The following is a 27,958-nucleotide window of genomic DNA, read 5'->3' on the forward strand; positions in this document are numbered from 1 at the left end:
ATGAGCGTTGGAGGAGGGAGATGTCTCGTAAAATGAATCTTGTTTTGTGTTTTAAAAAAAAAAAAAGATGTAGGCAATACGTACTCCAAGCTCAGTGTGCTTTTGATGTATTTTGATATAAAATCGTGGTGTTACTTATGATACTTATTCCAATCGTATAAGCCATATCCAATTACATTTCTTCTTTTTTCTCTGTGCACTTTTTTCTGTCAGGGCATTAGGGCGCGTATTCTAGAGACCTTTGTGATGCTCTTCCTGCTGGCATTGCTCATCCTGGGCATTGTGTGGGTGGCATCAGCGCTCATTGACAATGATGCAGCCAGTATGGAGTCTCTCTACGGTACGTTTTTTAATTATCAGTGTCAGTTTTGCCTGTAAGTCTCTTTTAGTATTTGTAGCGAATAGTTCAACAATTTGGAAAATTGGCTGTTTCACTTCTGGCAGGCCGTTAAATGAGATTAATACCACTCTCAGTTCTGTGCATTAACTATGAAGCTTGAACTGTGTGTTGCTTAGCTTAGCTTAGCATAAATACTGTAAATGATTAGCTTGGCTTTCTCCATAGTTAAAATCATTGCCTCTAAAGTTAACAAATTAACACATTAAATCCTGTTTGTTTAATCCCTTCACAAATCCAAATGTAAAAAAATTCAAATTGTGGTTTTACTGGGAGTTGTGTGATTAAACTATATCTTGTGTGTTTCCTTAAATGTTTAACTACTCTTTTCCCACCTTCTATATTTTTATTCAATCTTTTTTATTTTCTGTAGATCTTTGGGAATTTTACCTACCATACCTCTACTCCTGTATATCTCTGATGGGAGGACTGCTTTTACTCAGTAAGACGATTCATTTCTTCTTATACACACTGAAAATAAATATATATAATTGTTGATGTGGTGTTGAGCTACCATCAATTTAGTATTTGTGTATTGTGGTTAAACAAGCAAACTAATCACGGCTGTGTTCTGTCTCATTTGTAGTGTGCACTCCTGTGGGATTGTCCAGGATGTTCACCATCATGGGCCAGTTACTAGTGAAGCCAACAGTAAGAAATCATTATCTGTGGCTGTTATGTAAAATGGTTTTGTCAGTAGAAATGTACAATTAGCAGTTTTTGTTGAAAGACTACAGAGTTGAACTTGAACGCTCAGAGTGGAAGCCACTGCCTGTTTCAGTCGACCATTTACATGCACAGCAGAGGACTACAAATACATCACCAACTCATCCTCCCATCTGCCATCTCTCCAGTCCCACTTTGGGCCTAATTATAACCCATTTCATCTCTTCCTCCTCTGCTCCCTCCCTTCAGATCCTGGAGGACCTGGATGAGCAGATTTACTGCATCCATTTGCAGGAGGAAGCCCTTCAGAGGAGATTAAACGGTATGTCTGTGGGAGACGTGTTGGCACATTATAGGGGAGGGGAGGGGTTGACTGCCCTATTGGGTGTGATGGAGCGCACCACACTGGAATCAATTAGCATTGAAAATTCAGCCACACACACACACATGGACAGATTTGCACAGACACTGGCAAAAAAACACACACTACAGCGGCCTTTCCCCACCGCTGTCTCACTCTCATAACTTTCTGCTAAAGGGCAAAGCAGCCACATGGCAAGGACCATATTTTATGTTAAGGAAGTTTTTAAGGATCCATTTAAGACACTGGTGAAATGATGGCCTCATTTAGGCCTAGAATGGTAGTGGCCTGGGTAATAGGATGGAAATTAAATATTTTACAAGTACTTTTGGCCGCTACCTGTGGACATTAAAAAAAACTTTTCAGTGACTCCTGAAAGAGAATAAGGAGCCTTGTGCTGTTCTCGGGACACAAAAGGATAGTTTAAAGACTTAAAGGATGGTGAAGATTATTTTTTTTAAGCCTGCATTTCCTTTTCATGTCAAACCCTCTGTGTTCCCAAAATTCTTGTTTGACGTTGAATAATCTCAAAAAGCAGGAAGTATCTGGGCCAAGTTCCAAAACCTACTTTAATATTAACTCAAGCACGCAACCAAGTGTACAGATGCGAGTAAATGAAGAGGATGAGCGTTCTTTCAAACCACGGAGGTAAGGGAGATCACTCCCTGATAACGCATGTTTTTGAATGCCACACCGGTCACCTCTATAGACTGCCACCAATGCGTATGGTTCCTTGGAGCTCCTTCCACGCTGCGCTGCTTTGAACTAACTGAATAATTGTAATCTGTTCCTTATCGTCTCCAAAACTGTTTGATCTTACCAAGTCTCTGTGAGGCAAAATAAAAAAAATAACTGTGGTCAACATCTTTTTGTTTGCACCGAGGCCAAGCTGCGATACACTTTAGCCGGTTGAGGAAAGGTGGGAATTAGAGGCAAAGAAGACTTGAATGTTTTTATGCTGGATGTAGATGCACGTGCTCAGCGTTCATGCTCACACATGGGTGACACTGAAGGCTAGACTGGTGTCCCTTTGATCTGCTGGGAGCGACTACAGTTCAGGAACAGTTCACAGGACGCACACTCCGGAGGCGAGCGGTGTTGTCGTCTTGCTTCACCTGTGTCCTCTCCGCATCCAGCTCCTCTAACTGATTATCCTCTGAACTAGTTTGTGTTTGCAGATGTGGCCTGTTGAGCCACATCAGTCGATGCATCAATGTTTATTTACACGTCTGGGCCTTTTGTTGTCCGTCCTCTGTATGTAATTGCCCATTTGTAATGGCATTGTTGGTATTGTAAGTCTTACAGTTCAGAGAGTTGTGGCTCAAATTGGCTGACTGGACATGTGTATCTGTTTTTCTCGTCAAGGGTATGATGAACCTAATATGCAAATTGTTTAAAGGCATGTACCTGGAACTATCAGATAAGCTGCTAACACTTTACTTACGAGAAACCAGTTTTTAACATTTACTTACACAATGTCTTAGCCCTTCTTTACTGCTTTTAAATGTATTCATGCTAAGGTTTACAAAAGTTATAGATATTCCAGACAGAATAGGTTGTTTCTTTAAGTTATGGTTAAAGCAAAAATGTAGAACTTTGCAGAAAGAGGTAATGATGACTTAATTGGAAAGACACAGTGGTTACGTTTGAATCACGGAACAGTGTGAACACCTGGCCTTGTCTCCTGAATATTAATCTAAAAGTATCTTTCATACTAATCTTCCCTGCTTGAAAGAACTTTGTTGTGTCAGTGTCTCAAAGAATTCAAGTTGTAGGTACAAACGGAGCTTCCACCTAATGCGTATAAATCATATCTAATATAATATCCATTGTGATTCTGATTCCAATGGGTTATTCGCTTAGAAGATATTGTATAGCAACCAGAGTAGACAAATATACTGCAGTACAGGCACTGTGACACACACACTTGTCCACGCTGCCCTCTCAAGACCCTGATCTGCTGATAGCAGAGCAACAGAGCGCCTGTCCAGATGCTATGCGGCACAATGACCTTGCCGGTGCCTCTGTTGTCTCAGCATGGTGTTTAGCATATGTGTGGATGACGTAATTTTTTTTTAGACTGTGTTGAAGGTTGGAGAGGATACGTTGAATTACTCCGGGCCTTCCTGGCTGCCAGAAGCCTCACTCAGCATCTCTGCCTCGCTGTAACTCAGTCTCTTACTTGATGCTGCCAGCAGAAGGAGAAGGATATATTTAACTCCGGTTTAGAATGATGTCATTGAAGATACTGCAGCTGAAATTCAAGTGATGTTCTTGTTCTTTGTCTTTAGTTCGATATGCTGTTTTTTCATAGCTATGAAGAACCTACTGTTCATTTGATCAATGATTTATCCGTCTTAGGTGACGGGGTAAGGCCGTGTTTGGATATGTTATGCACAAATATGATAGATTAGTTCACTGCCCCGAGGCAGAGTGTTCGGTTCATCTCCGGAGAAAAACGCTGTTGAACTGCCAGTGACATTTCCTGTTGTGTTGTGACTGCATTCGCTCGGAGGGTTCAAACTTTCCCCTGATTAGATCCTGGGACAGGTAACTGCGAGGGCACAGACAAGACTGTTGAGCTTTTCTCTCCGTCTACCTCACGTCTTTTGCCTACTTAGACCCATCCAGACAGGGCGTGTCGTAATAACAGAGGGAAGAAAAAGGTTTGATCAAAGTGATTGGTCCTTCACTCTTGTAACAAAGATGAAAGATGGTATTTTTATTGCACACTAGTAACGGTGTAACACTGAACTAATTGGTCTTGATCTGCCAATCACCCGAGGGGATGCAAATGGATACTCTTCCACTTTGGCTCCTAGGGGCTTCTACGCTAGTGCGTCGAGTTGGAAGGAAAACAGAGTAAAATAGATAAATTAGCCTTAAATGAGCCGGCCTTGTGGTTTTCCTGGAGAATCCCTTGCTGTCTTCTCCAGACCACTAAACCAGTTGTGGCATGTGCTAGACAGCTCCTGACACAAGAAATTATTTTTGACTTGTTGGAGATCACATTGTTGTGTTCAGAGCAAGATTACTTGTTTTGATGGGATTTCTTATTAAAGATAAGTCAAATACCTTATCCGGCGGTAAGACAAAGGCATTGTGAAGTTAACATGATGTAACGTGATGTATTTGGTGTGTGAGAAATGCCTAAAAATACTGTTTTCCAACTGAATTAATAGTTTCTTGAGTAATCTGGCTGTACAGCATACATATCTTGCAGATACAGAAAACATATCTTTGTCATTATCTTAGTTGTTGCTTCTCAGATGTGACCAATTTCCACTTTTCTGTGTTTTCTATCATTTTAAAGTGATTAACTTTGTGTTATCGACTGTTGGACAGACAAAACAAGACTCTCAGAACTTTGTATTTTCATAATTCTTTGACATTTTCTAGACTTTGTTTAATCCATTGTAATAGTGAAAATATGTGTAACGACATCTGATCGTGCAACAAATTCAATTAATTCCAATGGTTTCTGTTTCAACAGGATCGTCCTCACACAGTTATACTCAAGGAAGCTTTACTCAGCAGCTCAACAAAGAAATGGACAATATTAGAAATCTGAGGAATAAATTAGGTAAGTATTTGTATTATGCAGGACTGATATATTTTCCCTTAAGACCTTGAATTGCCATGGAAATATATGCCAAAAAGTAAGCTTTTTACATATTGCTGACAGGCAGCCGCTTTTTCCCTGTCTGCCTTAATTTCTTAATTTGGACATGGACCAGAACTGCTTGATAATTTTCCATCCATTTTAGGATATTATAAATGAGGCCTGAGTCTTTTGGGGAGCAGGGTGGAGGGAGGAGAGCACAAAGGCACTTAGGATATTGGACAAGATGCAAACTTTATATTGTAGCAAGCCTTTTAGTGATGTCATTAATTTAGAAGGATGGTGCATATAAAGTGCACTTGGCAAACTTCTCGGGCAGGCAGGGTGGGTGCACTTTGAGAATAAGGAGGACTAACAAGGTTGGAAATAGAGAAAGAAAGTCAATATGGCAAGGACTAGAGGGCAGTCAGATACACATTGTTGGGTACTGTGGATGTCCATAATAGAAGATATAGTGCATGTGGTCTACAAGCTGTCAGCAGTGTCTACAACATGACGGATGAGCTGTTGAAATAAGAGGAAGAAATAAACTTGAAATGTTTCATCTGGCTTGGAAAGATGTGGCACAGTAGTCGCCCACCGCGCACACATATTCTGACCAAAGTATGAATCACAGAATTAATTTTGTTGCATTTCTTTTTATCCGTGATTTATTACTGTTTCCACTAATTAAGGCAATGATGAGTGTGACTAATTAAAGAGGAAGAGCATCATTTTTTTTGAAGGTTATGAAATGTATTTTACCTGGGGGGGATGGTTGCGATGAGAGGTGAGATTGTGTTTGCTACAAACACTCACGATCTGTTTTACCAAACCAAGCTGTACAAACCTGGTAAACAAAGCCAGAGGGCTTGAGGTTTCATTATTTGTCTTTGATGAACATATTAATTAACCAGTAGTGGAAAGTGGTTTGTATCACTGAATCTTGCGATTAAAGAGTTGGGGGAACATATATTTCTTAAGACTAATTACCTCACATTTTGGCTCTCATTTCCACTCAGAGAGAAGAAAGAAGGCATCAGGTTGGGAGAAGAACTTGTTGTATCCCATAGTGATGCTGATCCTGCTCGCAGGAACGGTGAGTGCTGTGACTGACCTATCATTAAGCCCAAACTGTTTGCTCATGGCGTATACAGCCTGGCTGGTGGCCATTGGGACTAACACCCTGTACCTCAAATCCTCTCCTCTTAACAGTCTGGGTGTGGAAACTACTTTTGTTTAATGGCTGTTTAAGACAATGGTGAAAAGCCACCATTTTCAGTAGATTATAGTGTGGGAATACTTTTTATGCCTTTTTTAATGGCACGTGCATCAAACATCCCCACATTGTTAAGGTTTTGAGGAGCTAAATGTTGGAGCATTTTTACAATCACAAGATGGCTATTATGCATTACCAGACTTACAGATCAGCAAGGCCACCACAATTCAATTATATCATGATGTCGGATACTCTGGGGATTTGATCAATGTTTTTATAATTATACAATGTGAAAACAAATCTTTATCTTCCTCTCTGTCTGCAGACAATCTCAGTTCTTATGGTGGCATTTAATATCCTCTACCTTCTAGTGGATGAGACTGCCATGCCCAAAGGATCGACGGTAAGCCCACTGTAACCTAACCTAAGTACGTTGTTACTCCCCACACACACACACAAACACGCCCAGAATGTAAACTGCAGAAGCGCTTGCCTATCAGACCTGCCATGCTCCTGGCAGAGACATAAATCAAATTCCGGATATGCTCAGATGCTTGTTGGAAGAAAAGGCCTGACCAGATGTTAATCAGGCTTGAACCTTGTGCCTCTGGTTTGTTTTGGAAGCTCATTGAAAGTCATTTCACAGCAGTGTGCAGATTCAATGAGCTCGCTACGTGTCTCAAGTCCACAGCGGGTGAAAAAAGGCTGCTTTTCCTCCCTCCTGCAAAGGCAGACAGTGCCAGGTGAAGGGCTCTTACTGGGAGGCAGCGTAACAGAGTGTGGAATGGCTCTTGGAGATATTCATCTCCGCCTAACATGTAATGTGTTTTAAGCTCTCCTTATCTCATCTCATCTGCAGTGACAGAGAGAGAGAGAGAGAGAGAGAGAGAGAGAGCGTGCGTGCATGTGCTTGTATGAGTGTGCGTCTGTGGTTGCATTCTTGTCTGAGAGGGGGCAACATAATGTATCCTATTTCTCCCTCATTTCATTTAGCGTCTGGCGGGCAACTGACAGAGCTGCCCTCGACATTCCAATTATTTTATTGAACAGAGATGTTTTCTTTGGCGTGACGCATCACAGAAAATCCCCCAAATTACACTTGTCATGCAGCTTGAAGCTGTCCTCCCTGACAGTGTGGCCCCACTAAATGGTTTATGCGTTTGTTGAGCTGGATGGATGCCACACCTCGGATGATCTCACAGCACTACGAGGGGGGGGGGGGGAGAGTCTCGTCCTCCAAAACAATCGATACTGATATGATATCCATCTATCCGCCCCGTTAACCCTGCCCTCCAGCTCGCAAACTCTCCGCCCCTCTAGGACAGATATTCCCTCGTAGTTACCCGCACACTGTCTAGAAGGAGATAAGGACGGAGGAGAGAAAGTGACATAAAGAAGTAGAGAGAGCTGCTGGTTTGAGGTCGGAAGGAGGAACTGTCGGAGTAAAGAGACTGTGGGAAAGTCAAATGAGGCCCCGATGCGCTGATTGTTGTGGGAGGGGGGGGAGCACAATGGAAGTGCCCTGTCAATGTTTGTCTTCCCTTCCTACTAAGCATCCCCTATAGTCCTTAGCATACTGAGCAGTGCCCCAATTGGCTTTACAGAGCAGACGATGGAGGTGGAGAAGGATGTTGAGGAGCTAGGAAGAGAGTAACAGCAGGGAGGAGAAACAGGTGGATGGAGATGAGGAGCAGATATGCTGTAGAGGCAACAAGGGGGAGGAGGAGGAGAGGAACTAGAGCTGGCTCTGTCAAAGGACAGTGTGTTTTACAGCTTGATTAACAAGCACTAAGAGGGACCAATAAAATTGTTATGGCAGGCCCTCCTCTTCGGTAGCCACAACACTTGACACTGTATTTTATAAAATGGACAATTAGCTGGAACTGGAATCCAACTTTCACCTCACTAAAGTTTCCCTTCGCCTTCAAACTTCCTGTGACAAGCTAACCTTAGCTATGGCGTTTCAACTTTTGTGAATGAAAGTGAATGTAAAAATGAATGGAGAAATATCTTTCTGCCCAACATTAACAATGTGAATTTAATTTTAAAATCTATAGCCATGATGCATTAGATTGAGGGGAAAACGATCTCAACGCCTTCACACCTAATTTAAAACTAATTATAGGAAGCAAATTGCTGAAATAAGGAACTATTTGACAAAATGGATTACAGTGAGAGTGAAGGTACCTCTGGGAATACCGTCTACCACTCCTTGGCAATAAATGTCTGTAGCTATGCAGTTAAAATATTTGAAAGAATAATGTTGATGTTGACATTTTTATGGCAAGATGAAGTGTGATTAAATTTGTGAAACTATGGCGAGGAGGATAGATAGCACAAGATAGCCATTATTACTTTTACGATCGAAGATGCCACACTACAACTTTTGTAGTCAGAGATCAAGTCAGACCCACACGCACAACAACAACAGACCATAATTTCCACTCACACGCAGAACCACACGATGCTGTATGAGAACCAAAGACACTATGGACATGACGAAGAGGTAGGCAGATGTGTTACTTCCATGCAGTATCTAGGCCTGTGAATGACCAACAATAAAGGCATAGGCCATCCAATAATCAAAATGTGTCAGTTGTCTGCTGAGTTTGAACCCCCCCCGTTAATTTAAACCCCGTCATCCCTGCTGTCTACTTAGCAGGTTATTCTTTGTCAGACAGAGCTTTCAATAGACTGTCGGTGAAAATACTCACAAGTGTTGGGGTCAAATAATGGCAGTCTGTCGGTCAAAGCCGTAGCCTCCAACTGAAAAAAACTAAAGTAAGAGTTGAGGGACTTGATCACATGGAGACCTCAGTTTAGAACACATGCATTTGATGTACTTGTATGTCCAAACCATTTCAGAAGTCCGTACCTGAAGTAAATGGCAGCTCTATGTATTATATTTACTTTTTATGACTGCGTCTTTCTCCTACTCGTTAGAGGATAGCCGTGGTGATTACTTAGTGTGCAAGAGGATAAGAGTTAGGAGGTGTAGGGAGTGAGAAAGACTTATGACTATGTGAAAGGCAGTACACTAATGTAACAAACAAATATTGTAATACTTTTCCTCCATCTTTAAAAAAAAATCTAATTTTAGAAAACTGCTACCATCACTGCGACCCACCTGAGGTCAAACGGTCAGGACGCAGGGCTTGTGTTCACACACACACACACACACACACACACGCACACACACGCACACGCACACACGCCATTACGCAGGTATTGCGAGGTGTAAATCTTACTAGCTACAAATGCAATGTGTCAGCTGAAAGAGCCGTGGCAGGCGGCACGGACAAATCTACCAGTCCCGTCCCCCCCCACCCCTCCGCCAAGCCTTCCCTCTCTTTGACACACACACACACACACACACTCTATCACCCTTCCTGCTACTGGAATGAAAAGAAGTAAGAGTTGAAAGGAGGCGTACTGTGAAAGCTAGCTGTCCTAAGCGCGCGCATACACGCATATTGCGAGTGCACACACAATCTTAATGCATGCCCACCCTCCCTCCATTAATAAATTACATCAGATGCTGTCTGCTAATTCCCTGTGTAAGAGAGAGAGAGAGAGAGAAAGAGAGAGAGAGCACTGCACCATGGCTCTGCAGTAAGCTCAGGGATGACAGTTGCATAAAAAGGCATGAAACAACCTGCCAGGCTTTCCTTTTTTCTTCAGGCTCTTGTACAAAACAAATCAAGATAAGGACAATCAAGGGGGTAAAAAAAAGAAATGAAATGAAACAAAAACATAAATAATACACTTAAACAAAATCTAGGACCATACTCTTGCTATCTACTATGCAACTGTAATATGTATTGGTAATGCAAGAATAGTAAATATTGTAAATAAGCTCTGTATGGCAAGGTGCTGTATTTGAATTGCATTCAAATAAACTGCATATTGAATATATCCAGCAATGTACACATGATACAGGATAGCATAGTAGTAAATTAGACTGTTAACATTTTGGGAATATATCATAGACATATGATCATCTACATTATCTAAAATGCAGCATGCAGTTTCAGGAACTTTTTAAACTTCTGTGAATTTTGTATTGTTTTTGTATGAAAGTGAGCAGTCGACATGATGCATAGTACTGTAGGTGCCCCATACAACACACTTATCCCTTGGAGGATCAACCCTGGTGCCAAGTTTCACAAAAGCAAATATTTATCATTTGGTTACGCAGATGCTTGGTATGTGCAGCATATGTATATGTGTCTCTTTCTTGCACTAGTTTCAAAAGGCGTTGAAGGGGGTGGGGGGGGGGGGGCGGTGTACTCCTAGTGTTTGCCGAAGTATTTGTTTTGTTGTTTTTATGTTTTTGGCGTGCTTTCAGCCTGTGCACTCTTCTTACCGTAAGCAATGTGCCGTTTTTGTTTGAACACCTGTTCACATATTGTGTGATCGACAGTGATTTGAAAAGAGCCTCTTTCATCTTGTTCCATTCATTACTTAGCCAATTTCATTCTGTCCTCCTCAAGTGGGGAAATTCTTCATGCACCGCATACTTACTTTGCAGGATTTCTGTAATTGCATGTGTGTGCAACTGCCTGCAGTGCCGTCGTTTCCCCATTTTCAGTTTTTTTTTTTTTTTGTTTGTGTTGTTTGAGAGCATTGAATAACCCAGTCTTCTGTCTGTGTCTTCATCTTCCAGGACCGAGGCATTGGGAACACCTCCCTGTCCACATTTGGCGTGGCTCAGGCGGTGCTGGAGATCATCCTCATGTTGTATCCTTTCCGTGACCCCCCACCCCCCACCCCCGCCTCCCCTCCCCCCATTGTTTGTGGCCAAAGTAGCATGCTCCATGGCCAAGAGCAACATTGTGAAGCCAGCTTTGTTTACCCAGTCTATAGTTCAGCCGGACACCTTCCGGAAGACATGTTGTGCTGTTTCGTCACCCTTTATCGTAGCTGAAAAGGTGCCGACTAGGAATACTTAAAAAGGGGACTCAATGAAGCTGCTTTGCTACCAGCACAGAAGTGTTTTTTGGTCCTTGAATGATTTGCTCAACAGCTACTTGATGGTGTCCTCTGTGGTTGGCTTCTACAGCCTGCGAGTCTTTGAGGGACTCACTCCCAGGAACGACGACACAACCATGACAACGGTAAAGATGGGATGGAAGGACGGGGTGTGGGGTGAAGTGGGGGCAAGGGTGCTGAGATTGCTCCTAAGGCTCTGATTTGTTTGGGACCCCCTGTGTTTCATCTATTTCCTCTTTTTTTCCCCCCCGTTCTCTCTCCCGCCTTCCTCTCACTCTGAACTCCTACCGCTCACTAATGTTTTCTTCAGGACCCTTCCTCAATGGCTTTAGTTGATCTGTCCAATATTTGTTTGTGGGTTGCGCAAACACTGGCAAAGTGCAAGCCCCTTTCTTGTACATCACAGGGAGAGTTGGGGTTTCTTCGGGGGGGCATTCTCTGTTTGGCACCTATTCACTTGGTAATGAGTTTGGGAGTGGTGAGGCTTGTTAACTAGCCATGACGCTCCAGTGAAAGGGCTTGAAAGGACAACAGAGAGAACCTGGTAATGAGCAACTTCAGAGGTACTAATTGTACAATATGTGGAACCAATTTAACATCAAGTGATTTCCGGGCACGTCATAGCTGAAACTGTTGGTGCAATGGGTGCTTTTTTTTTTTTCTTCACACGTCTCATAACTGTACGTTATATGCTTGAAATGTCTTATGTTTGATTATCTGTTGATTTTGTAGATCATTGGTTGCTGTGTCTCCATTTTGGTCCTGAGTTCAGCCCTGCCAGTGATGTCCAGAACTCTAGGTGAGTACAGATGTGTGTGTGTGTGTGTGTGTGTGTGTGTGTGTTTATCTGTATTAGAGTGATGGGTATGCTAATATCACAATAAACACAAAGCCTGCATGTACAGATTACATGTTAAAATAAACTTTTTGCTATCTTTGGACAGAGCCAGGCTAGCTCTTTTTCTCTGTTTAAAGTCTTTATATGAGGCTAAGCTAACCAGCTGCTGGCTGTATTCATATTCAGTGGAAAGACGTAAGAGTGGAATCGATTTTCTCAACTAATTCTTCTTATTCCCTTATTTCCCAAAACATCGAACTACTTCTTCTTTGAGAAATGTAGGCTTAACTGAATTGTCAAATATGTCATAAGCTACTAACAACCAGAAAGAGTAAATGCCCCTCCCCCCACCACTGTTTTCAGATGCTGCAACAAACAGCAGACCATTAAGGTTAGCAAGCTGAATTCTCCTATAGTTTCCCATAGTGACATTAGAAAAGAGTGCAGGGTGACGGGGTAAAAATGACAGGGGTAGCACCATCACAATGGCACTAATAAACATGCAGAGTGCAGAGCACAGCTGTTCAAATAGCACTACTCCGTGTGTGTATTGGAGTGTGTGTGAGAGAGACCAACAGAGTGGGGAAACGGGACGGAGCGAGCATACAGTGACTCATTGGGAGCTTTACAAAATATCAACAGGTTCTGCTTTGTGACGCTGAATAGATTAAAAGGAATAAATGCATGAGACAGAGTTGAAGAGAAAAGGCCTCCCAGCTTTAAGAAAAAAAAAAAAAAAAAAAGACGTGGAGAGTTGAGTTTGACGAAGTGAGATGTTAAGAGACAAAAAAGGGATTGTGTCAGTCAGTGTGGGAAATAAGCACTGTATAAGAGAAAGGGGAACTGTACCACAACACAAAGAGTGTGCTAAAGTCTGTGTATTTTATTAATGTAGTGACAAATAGTGTCCAAATCTCCAAATGCATACCGTATCATCACAAGTTTCAAGACCATATTAGTTGTTTGGAAACTCCAAATGGAAAAGTTGTTTAAGTTTTAAAGATGAGTGGTTGAACTTTTATCACATAGTTAAGGCGTTTCATTTAAATTTTTAACAATTTCATCTTATATCTAATGAAGGTTTGCAGAATGGGGGACCCATTTATTTATTTATTATTTTTTGTAATAGATTGCTGCCATAATCTCGCATTGCACGGGTTCCCTCGACAAAAGGTTGGATTTTGGATTATTGCATAAAATAAGCTTTGTGTATAAAACACAGGTTCATGATACGTGCACTTTTTTTAAGCTAGTTAATTTTCACAAAAGAATAACACTTGTGATTTTTAAAGAGTAATTGCAATTGATAGAAGTACAAAGTTAAAGTTCGGCTATGAAAGAACTGTACAATAGTTGCGTGAGTATAAATAACGAGGTTGTAAAGATGAGCAAGTCAGCATGATGAATGATTTGTCCACTCGTTTAGCTATTTGTTAGCACACGCCTTATTAAAGACACCTTTAAGCTTCAAAATTCACGGGTCCTCATCATCGATAAGGGAATTGAAGCTCCGCTCGGCTCTACTGATCTCTACAGTGAGTTTCACATATAGTTCAGCTGTCCGGCACGCAACTTTACCGCTTTAGTTCACTCTCCCCGATCGCCCCCGATGGTATCATTTCGGGCCGCAGCAGGCAGCTGTTTTTTCGGGGAAAAAAGGTACACAGGTAGTGTGCTTCTTTTACCAAAAAGACAGCTGCAGTAAAACAAAAAAGAGTTAGCAGGCCAAGTGTCAATATTTTAATAATCCTCTACCCAATGTGTATTAATGGTCACCACAGACAGAATCAAACGTGTGTCTTTTCCAGTGGAATGATCTACCAGTAGCATCACATCTTAAGTGTTGCTCACGCAGAATGAAAATAGTCTCACTATGCCATAAAATCCTGATGAATCTCTGCATGACTAGCTGCATGCTAATGTCTCTACCTACGCTACTGTACCCCTGACATTTCAAATGCCAAGCATCTCTTTACCCCCAATTAGATTTTCACAAATTACCAAACCAAGATCGAAACCTTTGGCATTAGAAAAGGACGTAGCCCGACCCCGGTGGCAAGCTGCATCGACTGTGGTCTCCTCCGTCTCTCTCCTCGTCTCTTCACAGGCAATTTTGTTAAAGGTCCTTGATGCTTGCAAACTGCTTACTGCGGCTGTAAATACATCTCTCCAGACACTCTAATTGACGACGGAGGCTGTGAAGATGTTACAAGAGAAGTAGAATGTGTAACGACCCGAGCCTCTCCAGTGTGCTACATGTGAATCTAATTTCTGCAAACAGATGACTGAAATAGGATATTGTTGTGGTGCATGGATTTAACATATATGTACACATCAGGTTATTGAAAGCTTAATTATGTACACTACTTTATTATTGTAATGGCACAGCTGGACTGGCCGTTTGGTAGAGTGCAAGAACACTCGGATTGGCAGGCCAAAATGGTTAAGCGGGAAAACAATAGGGTGTTGATGGCTTTCCAGGCAGCATGCGATCAGCCGTGACGGATGGTTTGTAATCGGTCAAGTAGTGTGGAGCTACAGTAAAGACCAGCCTGCAGGAGGAACCACTCCTTTATCTCTGTGTGAAGGTCCTGGGAGAGAGATGAAGTGTACCTGCGTACCACCTTTGCTGCTATACTTAGTCACCCATCCTTCCATAGTCCACAGGGAACAGTCCTTACAATACGGTTAACCAAGACAGTCAAGTGATGAAAGTAAAAGTTTGTAGAGCAGTGGATCAGTGGTTGTCTGTGTAAGTCAAAGTGGATTTGTTTCTGTCTCTTGAATACATCAACTTAGTCCTGTTTTAATGGCAGCATTGTCAGGCATATATATATATCTATTAAGTCTAAAAAAGTAAGAACATACTTGATTAGATCATGTGTAGGTTTCATTTAAGAGTAATCTCTATTCTCGGGTTGAAATTTTTCCCGAACTGTGCAATCGCTCACCTCCCCAGAAACGTACAAGATTGTGCTTGTTTATTGTTTGAAGAAGTCACTTGCTCTGTAGCTGACTCCGGTAGATGTGTGTACAAGTTACTGTGATTCTATGGTAGACTTGGGAGTGGCTTTCATTTTCCTACCACCTTATTTTGACAAAGGAGACTATAAGCACAACATTTGTACATGAAAAAAATCTTACAATCAGTTACATCAATGGTCACACAGTTTACCATTTGTCTTTGTCCTTTTTCTTTCACGCCGTTTTTGTCCTTTTTTCCCCCTATTTTTAGTTTTCCTAAGAACTAAACCAATTAAGAGAGACACTTTTAATGTCTTAACTGAGACAGAAGATACATTCCTAATTTGTTCCATGTTATGCAGCCCCGTGCTTTTGCTTGGAAGAATTTAGCTTATGAACATCTTGTCCAGGAGAAACTTGACAAATCGAAACCTCCTTTGTTTTCCCGGTGTTCTTTATTTCCTGGAATTTTCTAAAATGTCGACATTAGGGGAAAAAAAGTTTCTTGGTCATCACACCTCTATATTAGGACTCAACAAAGAAAGTCAAACCGAAATAGTAATTGGGAAAAATATAATGTCTTGGTTGGGGCTATCACAGAAAACCAATGAATGTCGACTTGCTTTCTAACCGGTTTCTTTGCCTTGTTTCTCTGTCCTCCACAGGTATCACCAGGTTTGATCTCTTGGGAGACTTCGGGAGATTTAATTGGCTGGGAAACTTTTACATTGTTCTTTCTTACAACCTGCTGTTTGCGGTCGTGACAACACTCTGTCTTGTGAGAAAATTCACCTCAGCAGTACGGGAAGAGCTTCTAAAGGCCTTAGGTAAATTTATCTATTTATTTGTCATGTGTCCTGAGGGTTTCTAACCAGCACCTTTTTTAAAATACTATAACAAAATAACGCCAGACTGCACCACATGATCTTTCATTGTCTGACAAACAACCCTGCCTTCGATATGCTGTAGTTCTGTAGAATTTAAAGCAATCTGTTACGTAAAACACTTTTGACTGCTCAATTTCATCCCAACTGTGTACTCGTGAAGGTTTTGCCTGAAACCCTGACAGCACGAACCTTCTCTGTGGCTTTGGAGGGAGAAAGTGTCTATTTTTTTTTCTAAACAGCACAACCTTGAGTGACAAAATGGAGGAAATTGCAGCTAGATCCAATGTGCTGCGGGACTGACATGTGACAGAAGATGGGGCTAGTCTTAAAGGCTTGTGGTGACAGGCCCTGGATGTTTGATACACAGGGTGGGATAGGGTTAGAAAATGTCAGACAGAGGCACTGAGGGGAAAAAAAGCACATCAATACCTCTGTCTAAGTGAGAGTCTGAGGCTTTTTAATGAGATTTCTCTCCCTTATCTCTCCCTGCCCAGGTCTAGATAAATTGCAACTGTCAAACAGCCCCACGGACCCTGAATCTGGAAAGCTCTCGGCCAACGGGCATCAGAAAACTCTGTGAAAGGGACGATAGATCAACACACACACAAACACAAACACACACACACACACACACACACCTTAGCACAGCCAAAGGGAGATTTCGACAGTACTGCCTGACTACTGAAAGGTGAAAGGGATTGGAACGGACTTAATAAACCCAGGCAGCGTCTGACGGATGCTGCAATTGGAGGCTGAGAGCAATTTAGCTTCGTGACATTCCATCCTCTGCGTCTCGGATGGAAGCTGGGACGGAGCCAGGGATGAGACCGAGGAGGGAAATAGACTGGCATCACTGCAGTGACCTTGATGTTGACCTCAACCGCGACTGTGACTTTAAACCAACCATCTCTTGCTTCAGGGCGTCCCCCCCCCAGCAATCGCTACCTGTTTTCTGTTTTTCTTCTACATCCTCCTCGCCACTGCACTAGACAAAAGCAAGGCGGTAAAGCAGGTCAAACAATGTCCTTTTCTCAAAGTCTTACATCCAACTAAAAGGCAAAAAGGTTATTTTCTATCGCCGTGCTCCTCCTCCTCTGTACTCAGTATAGTAAATAGACCCCCACAATCCAATTAGAGTCCTTTTTTAATGTCAGTATGTACATGATAATTGGTGTGTGTGTGTGTGATACATGGAGCATTTGCAATTGATGGTCTCTAATCATTGATCTTTGGTTGTTATGTGAACTGATGCGGGCATGATAAGGTGTCAATTTGTTTTTGTTTTTATTTGTTTAAGGTCAAAATGTGAAAATAACAAAATGTGCTTTGTGAAGCATGAAAGAAGTCACTTATTCACTCATCACATCCAAAACATGAAACTGCACGACATCAATACATTCACATTATATGCATTGGCACTGTCATAAATGATAGGCCTCATTCGTTGTTTTATTTGGCTTTACTGAAGTGCGCTTTAACTTTATTGATGATGTCATTAGTTTGTATGAAGTAGGGTAAGAACTTTTTTTAGGTGCTCTAGATTAGACTTGAGCTACTCTACAAATGGGAAACTATATGAGAGTTCTATCCACTTCAGTTCCAAAGAGCTGAATGCTTTAGTACATTTGGAGCTAAGCCTGTAGTTGTATTTCCTAAAGTTTTATTATGCACATGTTAAAAAAAAAAATGTCATCACATTTTTCGCTCATCCCCCTCCAAAAAGAACTATTTTAAATTCACAGGGCACAGCAAATTTGTCAAATAGTTTGTCATTTTTGTAAATGTTGTATTTACATGTACATATTATATTGTGTTTCATACTTCTTTTGCATTATTTAGATGTAAATATTAGGCTCTTGTTGAGTCCACTGAGGGTCTGACTCACTAAGCAATCTGTATTTTTGTTGTACATATTTTTTTACAAACACCTAAATCTAATGCAAACCTGCAACAGTCTTCACAAACAGAATGCATGACTGAAAAATGTGCAACGTTGCATCTGGTGGAAAGACTTGGTGACTCAGGCCCCATTTACATGTAGTTGTATTGCTGCATAATCTTCTGAACTGTGATGTTCTTTGTCTCCAGAACCACCTTAAATGCCTTATACGACAAGCATCTCGCAGGCTTAAAGTTAAGGTATTTTTTGTTCTGTGTCGTTTGTTCATGTACATGTACATATGTGTACAAGTACTTTGTTTGACTCTAGACAGTTCCACTGTGATCCCCTGTTCGCCACTGAGTTTCTAGTCTCAAGCCAGCTAGATATAATGTACACATTGCTTTTTGCCATGAATGTTTTCACAGTAGCTCTTATCTAGTGAGAAGCTTCATTTTGAGACTCATTCATTACCAATAAGAGTTGAGCAATGAGTCGAGTGATCTAATGATGATATCTCTATGGCGTTATAGATGTCATGTGTTCTCATGGTGACTAAAGTGACATGATGACAAAAGAAGAAAGGATTTAAAGAAATTTAAATTTATAAATGCATTTCAAACTTTTGTTTCTAGGGACGGTGAATGTTTTACATCAAAGCTGTCTACCATTGGTTGTTGCTATTTTACAAAGACTGGAATTAAAGAAAATGTTGCAACTCTCAATTATGAAACTCAAGGTGAAGCCAACTCCTCAAACAAGCAAATTGAACCGAGAATGTTTTGTAAAGGCTGACCTATACAGCTTTTACAACCCCAAACACAAAGCAAGACTGTGTTTCTGATTTTGAAAAATATAATTTAAAAAGCAGTTTAACCTAAATTCTTAACTGGCAAAAACATTTGGGAGATTTTCTGGTACGTTGAGTGGATACTTTGAATAATCAACTTGGACCAAAGAGATATGGCAAAGCAAAAAGGAAGATACTATTAATATTCAAAATATCACTTTTCAGTCAGATGAATTAGTGAAGGTAAAAAGAAATGTATGACTTGATCTGGATAAACTATATAAGATAAATGACTTGAGTTGGATTTTTTTTCCAGTTTCAATATGCTTGTGCATACATCCACTCAGCTGCAGACTGTGGTAACACTGGGCTCTGCTTGAATTGCCAGTGAAGTGTCACTCCCCTAATACAACTTTGCATAAAGAACAAACTGACATTCCTATTCAAGCAAGCTTTTTTGGTTGCCTTTACAGTACATCTCTGTGGGGTGTAGGGGGGGGGTTTCAAAAGTTGAGAGTTGGCCTGTAAGTGAAGCAGCTTTTGTTCTGTTCTTTCTGTATGTCATTTGGTCGCTGCATGTCATGTTTTGTGAATGTATTTTTTTTTACAGTTTCTCAGTTTGCTAAATGTATGTTTAGTTATTTTTTTGATGTTTGTGTGTTTGCAAATAAATGTAGAAAAATGCTTTGTGAACATCTGTTCATTCATCATTGCGAAACCCTGGACATCAATACTGACAGATGAGTTAGTTGTAGTTTGGCCTTTTGGGATATACATTTATTTATACACCAAAGTGCATCTCTCGTTTAACCAGCGTCTGTATAAAGAACCATTTGTGAGTTTACAGAAAGTTACATGCTGTAACACAGTGACAAGTCTGAAGTTACTGCTATCGGCAGCTGTTTGCCAAGAAATAGTTACAGTAACATAACTCCCGATAAAACCAAAAATTGTGATGTTAACATTCGTTTTAATTTACAAATGAAACAAATCAATCACAATGTGTTATGCGATCAGTGATCTTCAGAGGTTCTGTTGGTGAATTTTTAGCTAGCCGTTTCCCCTGCTTCCAATCTTTATGCTAAACTAAGGTAATCGTCTCCAGCTTCATATTACAGCAAGAAAGTGAATAAGTGTATTTCCCAAAATGTTGGTACTATGTTGGGTACTTAATGCGATGATCTCAAATGCCATCTTAAATTAAATTTTTACCTGGTTAGATGAGTTTTTTGTGGTATACAGATCTGCACAGGGGACAGGAAGGTCTGCTCTCAATAGAAAAGGTCTCAAAGGCCTCCAGACAGAGCTGATGGAAGATGTGGGAACAGGACAGAAGCACTGTGGGTCTGCGTTGTTGATGGCTGGATGTACCGGCTTCTGTTGGGAGGCTTTGGCTACACAATGCAGTCAGGCAGATGGGGCAGTCCCAGACACCTCTCTGGACAACCTGTTGGTGTTGAAAACACACAATATAAAGTTGGACTACCATAAGAATAGATCTATTTCGGAAGATGCCCAGACAACTACAAAGTCAGAGGTTATTTTTGCATGTTTTGTTGATTAGAAAAGGAAATAACACAGACTTTATCCTTGCCCCCGCCATGTCATTATAAAGAACTCTAAACCGAATCTGTTAGCAGCTACCTGACGGGCTGGATCAGACAAGGTGATAACATGTTTATCAGTGATCCTTATGAAAACAAAGAAACACACGCACAGCTCCGCCAATGATTAACCAGAGACAGCTTCCTGTATTTAGGGGCCAACAAGCCCGGCCGTTAAATGTTTCATAACGAGCTGCACTACGCTTTATAGAGTTTGCACCCGTGAAAAAAGGTGCAAGGTATGTGTTGAAAGCACATTCACTGTTTGATACTCCATGTCAAGGCTGAGCCACTCCTGCCTTGTGCTCAACCTTTTCACACCAGATAAAGAAGAAGAAAAAAAAAAAAAAAAAAGACATCTTCTTTGCACACACCCCGCCCCCCTCTATGGAAAATGGTACTGGCTGCAATGAAAGCCAACAATGGAGCCTTATGGAACGGCAAATCTTAATGTCTTTTCAATCCCTCCACAGCAGTCAAGGCGATGAAAAGCCTGCCGTGCATTATCAGACTGGGTCATGTTTTTTGTAAACAAAGAGGATTATTAGCCTACCCACTGCCATTCATTTGATAAAGTCAATGATCACCATTGGAGAGGTGTACTTTCTATACAGCAGCTGTGATGCTGTTGTCCCCATGCAAGCGTTAACATGTCAAGGAAAAGGCAAGGTTGGGAGAAGAAGATGTTTTTTTTTGTTTTGTTTTTTTACAGGGGCCTTGTTTAATGGTAGAAGTGGCTTCTGGTTCAGCAGAGTGTGACTTGTTCCTGACCTGGCTTTGAATTCGGTCCCAGTCCCTCTCTTGAGGTTCGGAGACATGCTTTCTCTCCAGCTGCTGGAACACTCGTCTGCTTGATGACAGGGAGCGGTTGATATCACTCAGAAAAGCCTCCGTGTCGGTGTGACAGTATCGGACAAAGCTGTCATTCAACTCCTGCAACTAGTTAGAAAAAACATTTAAGTGGCACAAAGGAGGCATGTTTCATTCAGATACACAATAGATTCCTGTTTTCAGCGGAGGCTAATTGTTTGTGTGTATTGTAATGGCTGAGGCATGCTGACAGGGTGCAGTTGTTAAACAGCCAGATCAATACAGTCACATCTCCCACTAACACGGGGAATTAATGGAAACCAGTAAAAGAAAAAAAAAGAAGAAGACAGGAAGACAGTGCTGGGAACCGTGGAAACACACATATCCGACACCTTTTCTGTCTTCTACACAATCATAAACATGTTCTCTCCTCTGTCTTGTCCACAGTGTTTGGGCATTTTACTAAAACGAATGAACTACTAAAAGTAATAAATTACGTGTCATGGAATTACTAATCACCGTTCTTTTCACTGACTTCTATAATCCTTGTAATTAATTATAATAAATTAAATTACAAATACCACCCAGTTAAGCCAGAAGACAAGGTCCTTATTTCCCATTTCCCCTCCATAATGTTTTCCCTGGCTGAGTGAAGAAGGCTTTGAATCAATAATTAGACATTCAGGTTGGATTTTTCTTTTTTAAATATAATAAATCAGAAGCGCCGTTCTCCTCTAACATTATCAAATTGACCGACTTTAAAGACTTCTTTCTATTGTCTGTCCTTCAAGAACTCATCTGGGTTCTCCCATGTACAGCAGCTGTTGCTAGGCAACAATTAATGACTTCATATGCATGTTTATATCCAAAACATATTCATTAGTCAATGAATAGGCTATTTATATACAGTATACATTCCAACAGCACTGTGCAATTGATCAATTAACATAAATGTCTACAAATAAAATAAGTAACAACATCTTTACATTTAAATGAACCAAAACATCTCCACGACAACACCTCATGAGATCACAAGATCATGTGGGTGAAAGCTTCAATGACCGTATTTGATTAAGGTTACATAAAATCATACATATATGTAGAGCTGCAAATGATTAATATGCTGATTTTCAATTAATCAGTAGCTCGTTTGTCTATAAAATGTCATAAAATAGTGAAACACTTCTCACATATTCATAAAGCTCGTCTTGAAAGGTGACGTCTTGAAAATGCTTGTTTTGTCTGAAAATCAGTCCGAAACCAGTAGACGTTCAGTTAACTGTTATGGGAGACAAGGAAAAGCAGCAAAATACTCACAATTGAGAAGCTGAAACTAGGCAATGTTTGTTATTTTTGCGTGACAGGTTACTCAAATTAATTGATTACCAAAATTGCTGACGGTCATTTTCTGTCAATCAACTAATAGATGCAACTCTACATTAATGTGTTTCACTAGATCTGGTAAAAGTAATGTCATGACTGCATAATGTAACTTATAGTGGCATTAGCCTCAGCACCTGCTTCCACACATGCACTTGTCTTTCTGTCACATACACATACATGTGCCATCCCTTAGCCTATCGTAGTGACATCACAATTGCTTTACAGCTAGTCTTTTAATCACAAATTAAAACAAAGTTGACCATTTGAATGGAGGGTTTTATGAGCCTGGCTGAATTTCCGACAGTGAGGGCAAACAGTACAGCTCTGGTGAACTTTGCCTTGCTCTACGGGAAATGTTGACGGGAGAGCAGAGAGAGGTGGAAGAGGAGGTGGAGTGCAGAGGCGTTATCTCACGGCAATCCATCTAGATGTCGGTAGTGTCCTCCTTAATCTGTTGACTCAGGGTCGGACCTCCGAAGTGAGTAAAAATTGAAAGCTGGGCATCGGGATCAGCTGATAAGATTTCTGAAACTGGGCTGATATGTGGGAGTTTTTTTTGTTTTTTTTGTTTTTTTTTAACCAGGAACACCTGTGGCTTCGTGGTACAAAGATGCTTTATGGCCTCCTGCTATCACAAGGAATACTGAAAGAATAGGTTTCTCCGTCTCACACAGGTTCCAGCCCAGCACTAACACGTCTGTTTGCATTACAGTCAGCTAAGCAAATACGTCTTCCCGCTGAAAATCAAGTCAATCAGACCTGTCAGCGCCGTGTTGCGCAGCTCAGAGCTCTTGAAGATCATCCTCAGTGTGACAAAAGATATGAGACAATCTCATGACCACCCACAACCACTGAATCACACAACGTGAATGTAAAGTGGCTGACAGCATCTATGACTCCATCCTAAGCATGTGGACCGGGACATGGCCTAATGTGTTAGAACAGAGTTAATTGGACCAGTAAATGCTGTGTCTTTGTTTACGTGACATGTAAAGGCATGGTTTATAGGCCAGATGATAGAGACTGACAGGGGGATGGGTAGGACACTCCGACCTTTGCAACACATACGAGTGTGGCCCTCACACATTTGTCATTCATGCTTAATCAGCCTGTTTGAAGCGCAGGAGCACTCTGCATGATTACAAGTCAACATATAAATAAATATGGCCTTAAAGAAACTGTTCATAGATTGCATGTGTTGGAGCTATGACTATTTTAAAGCAGGGATATTAGATGAATGTGTATGAGAACTTATTTTGTATTCCCTGAAAAACTGATGTTTGGTTAAAAGATAAAGGTGACCAGACTCATCTCTGGTCATCCAAGGCCTCAAATGGGGGGAGGTTCACTAGGTGGCAATGTTCCCTTTTCCTGAGAGTCACCCTGAAGGCAACACAGCCTCAGAGTCAAATGACCCCATCCACTGGTTCCTCTTGAGGCCAGTATTTAAATAATCCCTTCATCAAGTCTAATCGTTGCATGATTAGTAGCTTTGAAATTGGACAAGAGAACAAAGCCTGAAATGACAACCTGTGTCAGGTATCCAAACATCCTGGTAAACCTCTCCTCTTAACCCTTTCCCATCCAACACAGTAACAGAGCTACTCTCACACACACACAACATATATAGATAGATGAAGGAATACAAGAGCCCAAACATGCAGAGGAGACATCGAGCTTTTGTGTTGACCCTGGAATGTCCAGACTGTTTGACTAAAACACAAAACTCTCTCCTCATTAGTGGACAATCAGTGTATGATTCACAAAGCATCAAAGAAGCTTGAGAGGGTGAGAGCAGGTGAAGGTGTGTCTGTGTGTCTGTAGGTTAGCAGTGGGGTCAGCGAGTCCCTGAAACCATTTAAGACTTGACGTTCGTCGCAAGCTTTGTTTGACTAACTAAACAGTCTCAAAATGTCAGAGTGAAATGTAGGAAAAAACTTAAGATAGACAGATGCTAGTCAATGTGACCTTATGTATGTTCAGTGTGATTCAAAGAAGCATGATTGATCTATAAGACCCTGTTGTGATCGCTGCAGGTCTGAAGTCCGAACTCACCTTTGCCTCAAAGAATTTCCGTCGCAGCTGTTTGTCTTTTGGCCAGATGGATTTTCTCAATTGTCGGAACCTTTTTCGGGCAAGGTAGCCTCGCCAGCATGCTTGAATTCTGCACACACATATACCCACAAAATACGTTTGAAAAGTCACAGTCAAAACATTTTAAAATGTAAGAGTAAAATGTGGTAAAAGTCAAGCTTTGCAAGAATTTCAAGAGCACTTTATTTATTGATTGCTATGATTATCTAAAGCTATTAGCTTCTTGGCAGGCCAATTTAATTTACTGAAAATGATTCGACATCATTTCTCATATGTAAAACCTCAACCAAGCTATAATAGCAATTATATGTATACCCATGTAAACTCAGACATAAAAAGCACAAAAGACAACTTGTGTGCAATCATCATTGATTTTTCAAATGAAAAACTTTATGTGCAACTATAATATGAGCTATTTGATCGTGCCTCTATGTTTTAATGCAAAGCAGATTCCTTTTATTCATAATAAAATGGGCTGTATACATAAAAATGATTTAATAGCAGCTGAACTAATATTACTTATTATTATTACCATTGATTATTTCATAAAAAAAAAGCACATTTTAGTATTAGAGAATACAATACAATTATTGAAACTGAAAGTATTTAATTCATGTATTTTATCAACTTAGTGCATGTACCTGGTGGCACATTGGTGCCTGAAGAGGCGAGCTGCATCGTGGATCACCCGTGTTTCATACTGCTCCTTTCTGCACATCGGGCAGCACCTCCTCCCACAAAACCTCTCAAAGGCTTGCAAACATGCTCTATGGAAAACATGAGAACAAGACAGCAACACCTAAAAAGAAACAGAGACATAAGTTATTTAGTGTATCTGAAATGAAAATTGGATCATGCATGCAATTTCATAGGTTGACCGACTATATGGTTTGAAATGTCTCCAGAGGATGCTTCTGAACGTGTAGTGGTTTTCAAGTGCTTACAAAAAAAAAGCTCTCATACAGTATACAGTCTGTGCACATGCTGTGTGTGTATTTGAGTCTTAAGCCATGCTAAATGTGTGTATTCATGCACGTATGAGAATGTGTGTATCTGCCTTTAAGTGTTATTTGCTGAGAGGATAGAGGGGGTCAGCAGGACCCCCAGTGGGCCGGCTGGGACCTGGACTATAGTCTCTTCTACCTGTGAGTGGGATTCTTTTTATGGTCTGAAAGGAGACAGCCACAGCTTTTGGGCTTGGCACACAAACCAGTTTACTCAGATCTCTAGAGGGCAGGGGGGAGGCATATTGATTTCCCATTGTTTTGGCCTGACCAACACACTCCATCACCAGTGAAAGGGCCCCCTGCAGTGTACAATTTCCAGGAGCTATTAGACCACAGAGAAATTTCACTTCTCACAATGCTTTAAGGCTACAAGCTACAGTTCATGGACACAATATAGAAAGTGAAAAAAATGTAATAGAAAGGAGAGTACCATTTTCATTTTAAATCCATTCCTATTACAGAAAAAAGATTCTGACCTGTATTAAAATAATATAAAGCAAATATTTAAGTTAACACAGCTGACTAGGAACAACTGCTGCTGTAAGCATTTTAATTGTCATATTAATGCTTGAATGCAACACTGTGAGACTGTGGCACAAAAAAACGCACCGTTAGAATAAGAAGGTTTGCAGGAAATTGCCAAATCAACAAAGATTCCCTCCTGTCACTTTCCCTTGTTAGCAGGCTCTAATTAACTTTTTTTTTTTCCCCTGAGTCAAACTAATATTTACATGCGCATCTATGGCAACTGTGCTTTGTGAGGCCGCCTATTCTAGTCCCACATTCTTGAGGAGATTGGCATCTTAAAAGGGGATCGGAAAGGTGTAAAGGACTGAATGACCCTCACAGTAACACACTGATTGCTACATCATCACGTCACAGTTGAGTTCCAAGGCAGTATGGGTAAATTTGTACAGTTGTCTACACAGATTAGGACATACAGGAACTGCAGGGGAGGGGGGGAGGTGGTAGTTGGGGGTCGGCTTTGTGTATGTGCCCATGTGTGTATACGGAAACACAGGTTTCCCTGAGGACAGACAGCACATTGGAAACATGCAACAAAAAAAAAATATACAAAAGAAAAAGCTCTCTCACAGAGTATTAACAGTAGCTACTGTGTTGGGGGAATACCTGAGACTGAAGGCAAAACTCCTCCCTGCATATTGCACAGGGATGTGCTGAGTCCCCCTCCTGAACAGACCTCGCCTTGACCTGAGTCCAATCGTCCTCCGTCAGTCTCCCTGCAGGGCTGGCCACCAAACCCAACTTCTGAGCTAGAATACATAAGAAAAATCACTGGTTATTTATATATTCACAAGAAATACAGTCTTTTTCTAAATGGGTGTGTTCGTTATACCTAATGTTAAAGGAGGTGGAGCAGACTCAAGCACATATTCTCTCTCTTCTTGCTGATCGTGTGCCTGCAGACCCCTTTCCTCCACTCTTCTTCTGGCCGCTTTTCTTTTGCCTCTCAGAAAAGGGTCAGAAAGTTGGAAATTGGGATGCAGCAGGCTGCGTGTGATGTGGTCTTGAAAGGCGGCCGAGGTGAGCACCAACTTGTTGCCAGCTTTAGACGTCAAACCCTGTGAAATATGATATAAATGTCCATCAATGCATTTACAGAAAGTGCTGCAGAGTCACACATGTAGACTTAGTATTCATCTCAGACCAGGAGAAGCAATAAATACAGCTGAATGCATTGTGAACCACACTGTATGCACACATTTATAGCAGAATGCAGAAACACATGGAGCTCAGTTCACACAGGTGTTTTCTATCTCATTAAGACAGCAGGTTCACAACAGTCTTCAAGCTTCACGTGGGGTAATGTGTAAAGCCTGAATGTACATATTAGAATAAGCTCAGAGGATAAACCTGACATAGTTTTATATTTATATGAAAGATAAAAACCCAAACCTTCCGCATTGCCATCCTATCAACGCAGTGTTGGTGCGTTCACCAGGTAACCAGCCAAGACCCGCCTACCTCTCCACATGGAGCCTCTGATTGGCTGAGCTGAGACCTCTGGGGTTAGCTGATTGGTTATTGTTCACACATTAAAAACACCATACATATTATTGTGTGATGTGTTTCATGACTTATTTATTTGAGAGTATTAAATGTATTTTGAATTATGTTTTGATTTGTGAATTATGTAATGACATTACTTATTCCAATGCTGAAATGTGACTCAGTACATTTACTCAAGTACTGTTGCCTACTTTAGTTTTTTGTGATTCAAATAAATTAGATATTAATACAATTATATTGGAGTGGGTTACACGTTTGTTAAGTCACAGAAAAAAAACTATATATTCTTACAATAACATACTTATACATTAACCAAAGTTAAATCCAAAACAAAGAGAAAACAAGAAATACTCCCTCTCTCTACCTTCCCTCCATCCTTAAATTAACCATAAGAGTATTTATGGGTTGTTGTTTTTTTACTTTACTTTAGTACTT

General features: G+C 40.9%; 2 protein-coding genes across 5 annotated transcripts in view; one reads left to right on the forward strand and one right to left on the reverse strand.

Moving 5' to 3' along the window:
* lmbr1 (limb development membrane protein 1) overlaps positions 1-19,287 on the forward strand; it is a 33,590-nt gene extending 14,303 nt beyond the window's left edge. Inside the window, exons 6-17 of the mRNA XM_054622720.1 lie at positions 214-340; positions 771-839; positions 984-1,048; positions 1,313-1,385; positions 4,918-5,007; positions 6,048-6,124; positions 6,570-6,647; positions 10,911-10,984; positions 11,271-11,361; positions 11,969-12,035; positions 15,704-15,865; positions 16,420-19,287. Of these exons, the coding sequence (XP_054478695.1) occupies positions 214-340; positions 771-839; positions 984-1,048; positions 1,313-1,385; positions 4,918-5,007; positions 6,048-6,124; positions 6,570-6,647; positions 10,911-10,984; positions 11,271-11,361; positions 11,969-12,035; positions 15,704-15,865; positions 16,420-16,505 (1,059 nt within the window). The 3' untranslated portion in view covers positions 16,506-19,287. The remainder of the gene's footprint in view (positions 1-213; positions 341-770; positions 840-983; positions 1,049-1,312; positions 1,386-4,917; positions 5,008-6,047; positions 6,125-6,569; positions 6,648-10,910; positions 10,985-11,270; positions 11,362-11,968; positions 12,036-15,703; positions 15,866-16,419) is intronic.
* Positions 1-27,455, reverse strand: part of rnf32 (ring finger protein 32) — a 29,508-nt gene extending 2,053 nt beyond the window's left edge. The window contains exons 1-7 of one of the 4 annotated variants that reach the window (XM_054622722.1): positions 27,410-27,455; positions 26,850-27,075; positions 26,624-26,766; positions 25,127-25,284; positions 24,447-24,555; positions 20,970-21,137; positions 19,807-20,041 (exon numbers count right to left, since the gene is read on the reverse strand). In XM_054622722.1, coding sequence (XP_054478697.1) covers positions 19,811-20,041; positions 20,970-21,137; positions 24,447-24,555; positions 25,127-25,284; positions 26,624-26,766; positions 26,850-27,075; positions 27,410-27,424 — 1,050 coding nt within the window. In that variant the 5' untranslated portion in view covers positions 27,425-27,455 and the 3' untranslated portion in view covers positions 19,807-19,810. Of the gene's footprint in view, positions 1-19,316; positions 20,042-20,969; positions 21,138-24,446; positions 24,556-25,126; positions 25,285-26,623; positions 26,767-26,849; positions 27,076-27,180; positions 27,220-27,409 lie in introns of those variants that run through there. The other 3 variants (XM_054622723.1, XM_054622725.1, XM_054622721.1) reach the window with 3 other exon arrangements.
* Positions 27,456-27,958: the final 503 nt, after the last annotated feature.

Source organism: Anoplopoma fimbria, chromosome 21 (genome assembly GCF_027596085.1).
Source record: "Anoplopoma fimbria isolate UVic2021 breed Golden Eagle Sablefish chromosome 21, Afim_UVic_2022, whole genome shotgun sequence".
NCBI lineage: Eukaryota > Metazoa > Chordata > Actinopteri > Perciformes > Anoplopomatidae > Anoplopoma > Anoplopoma fimbria.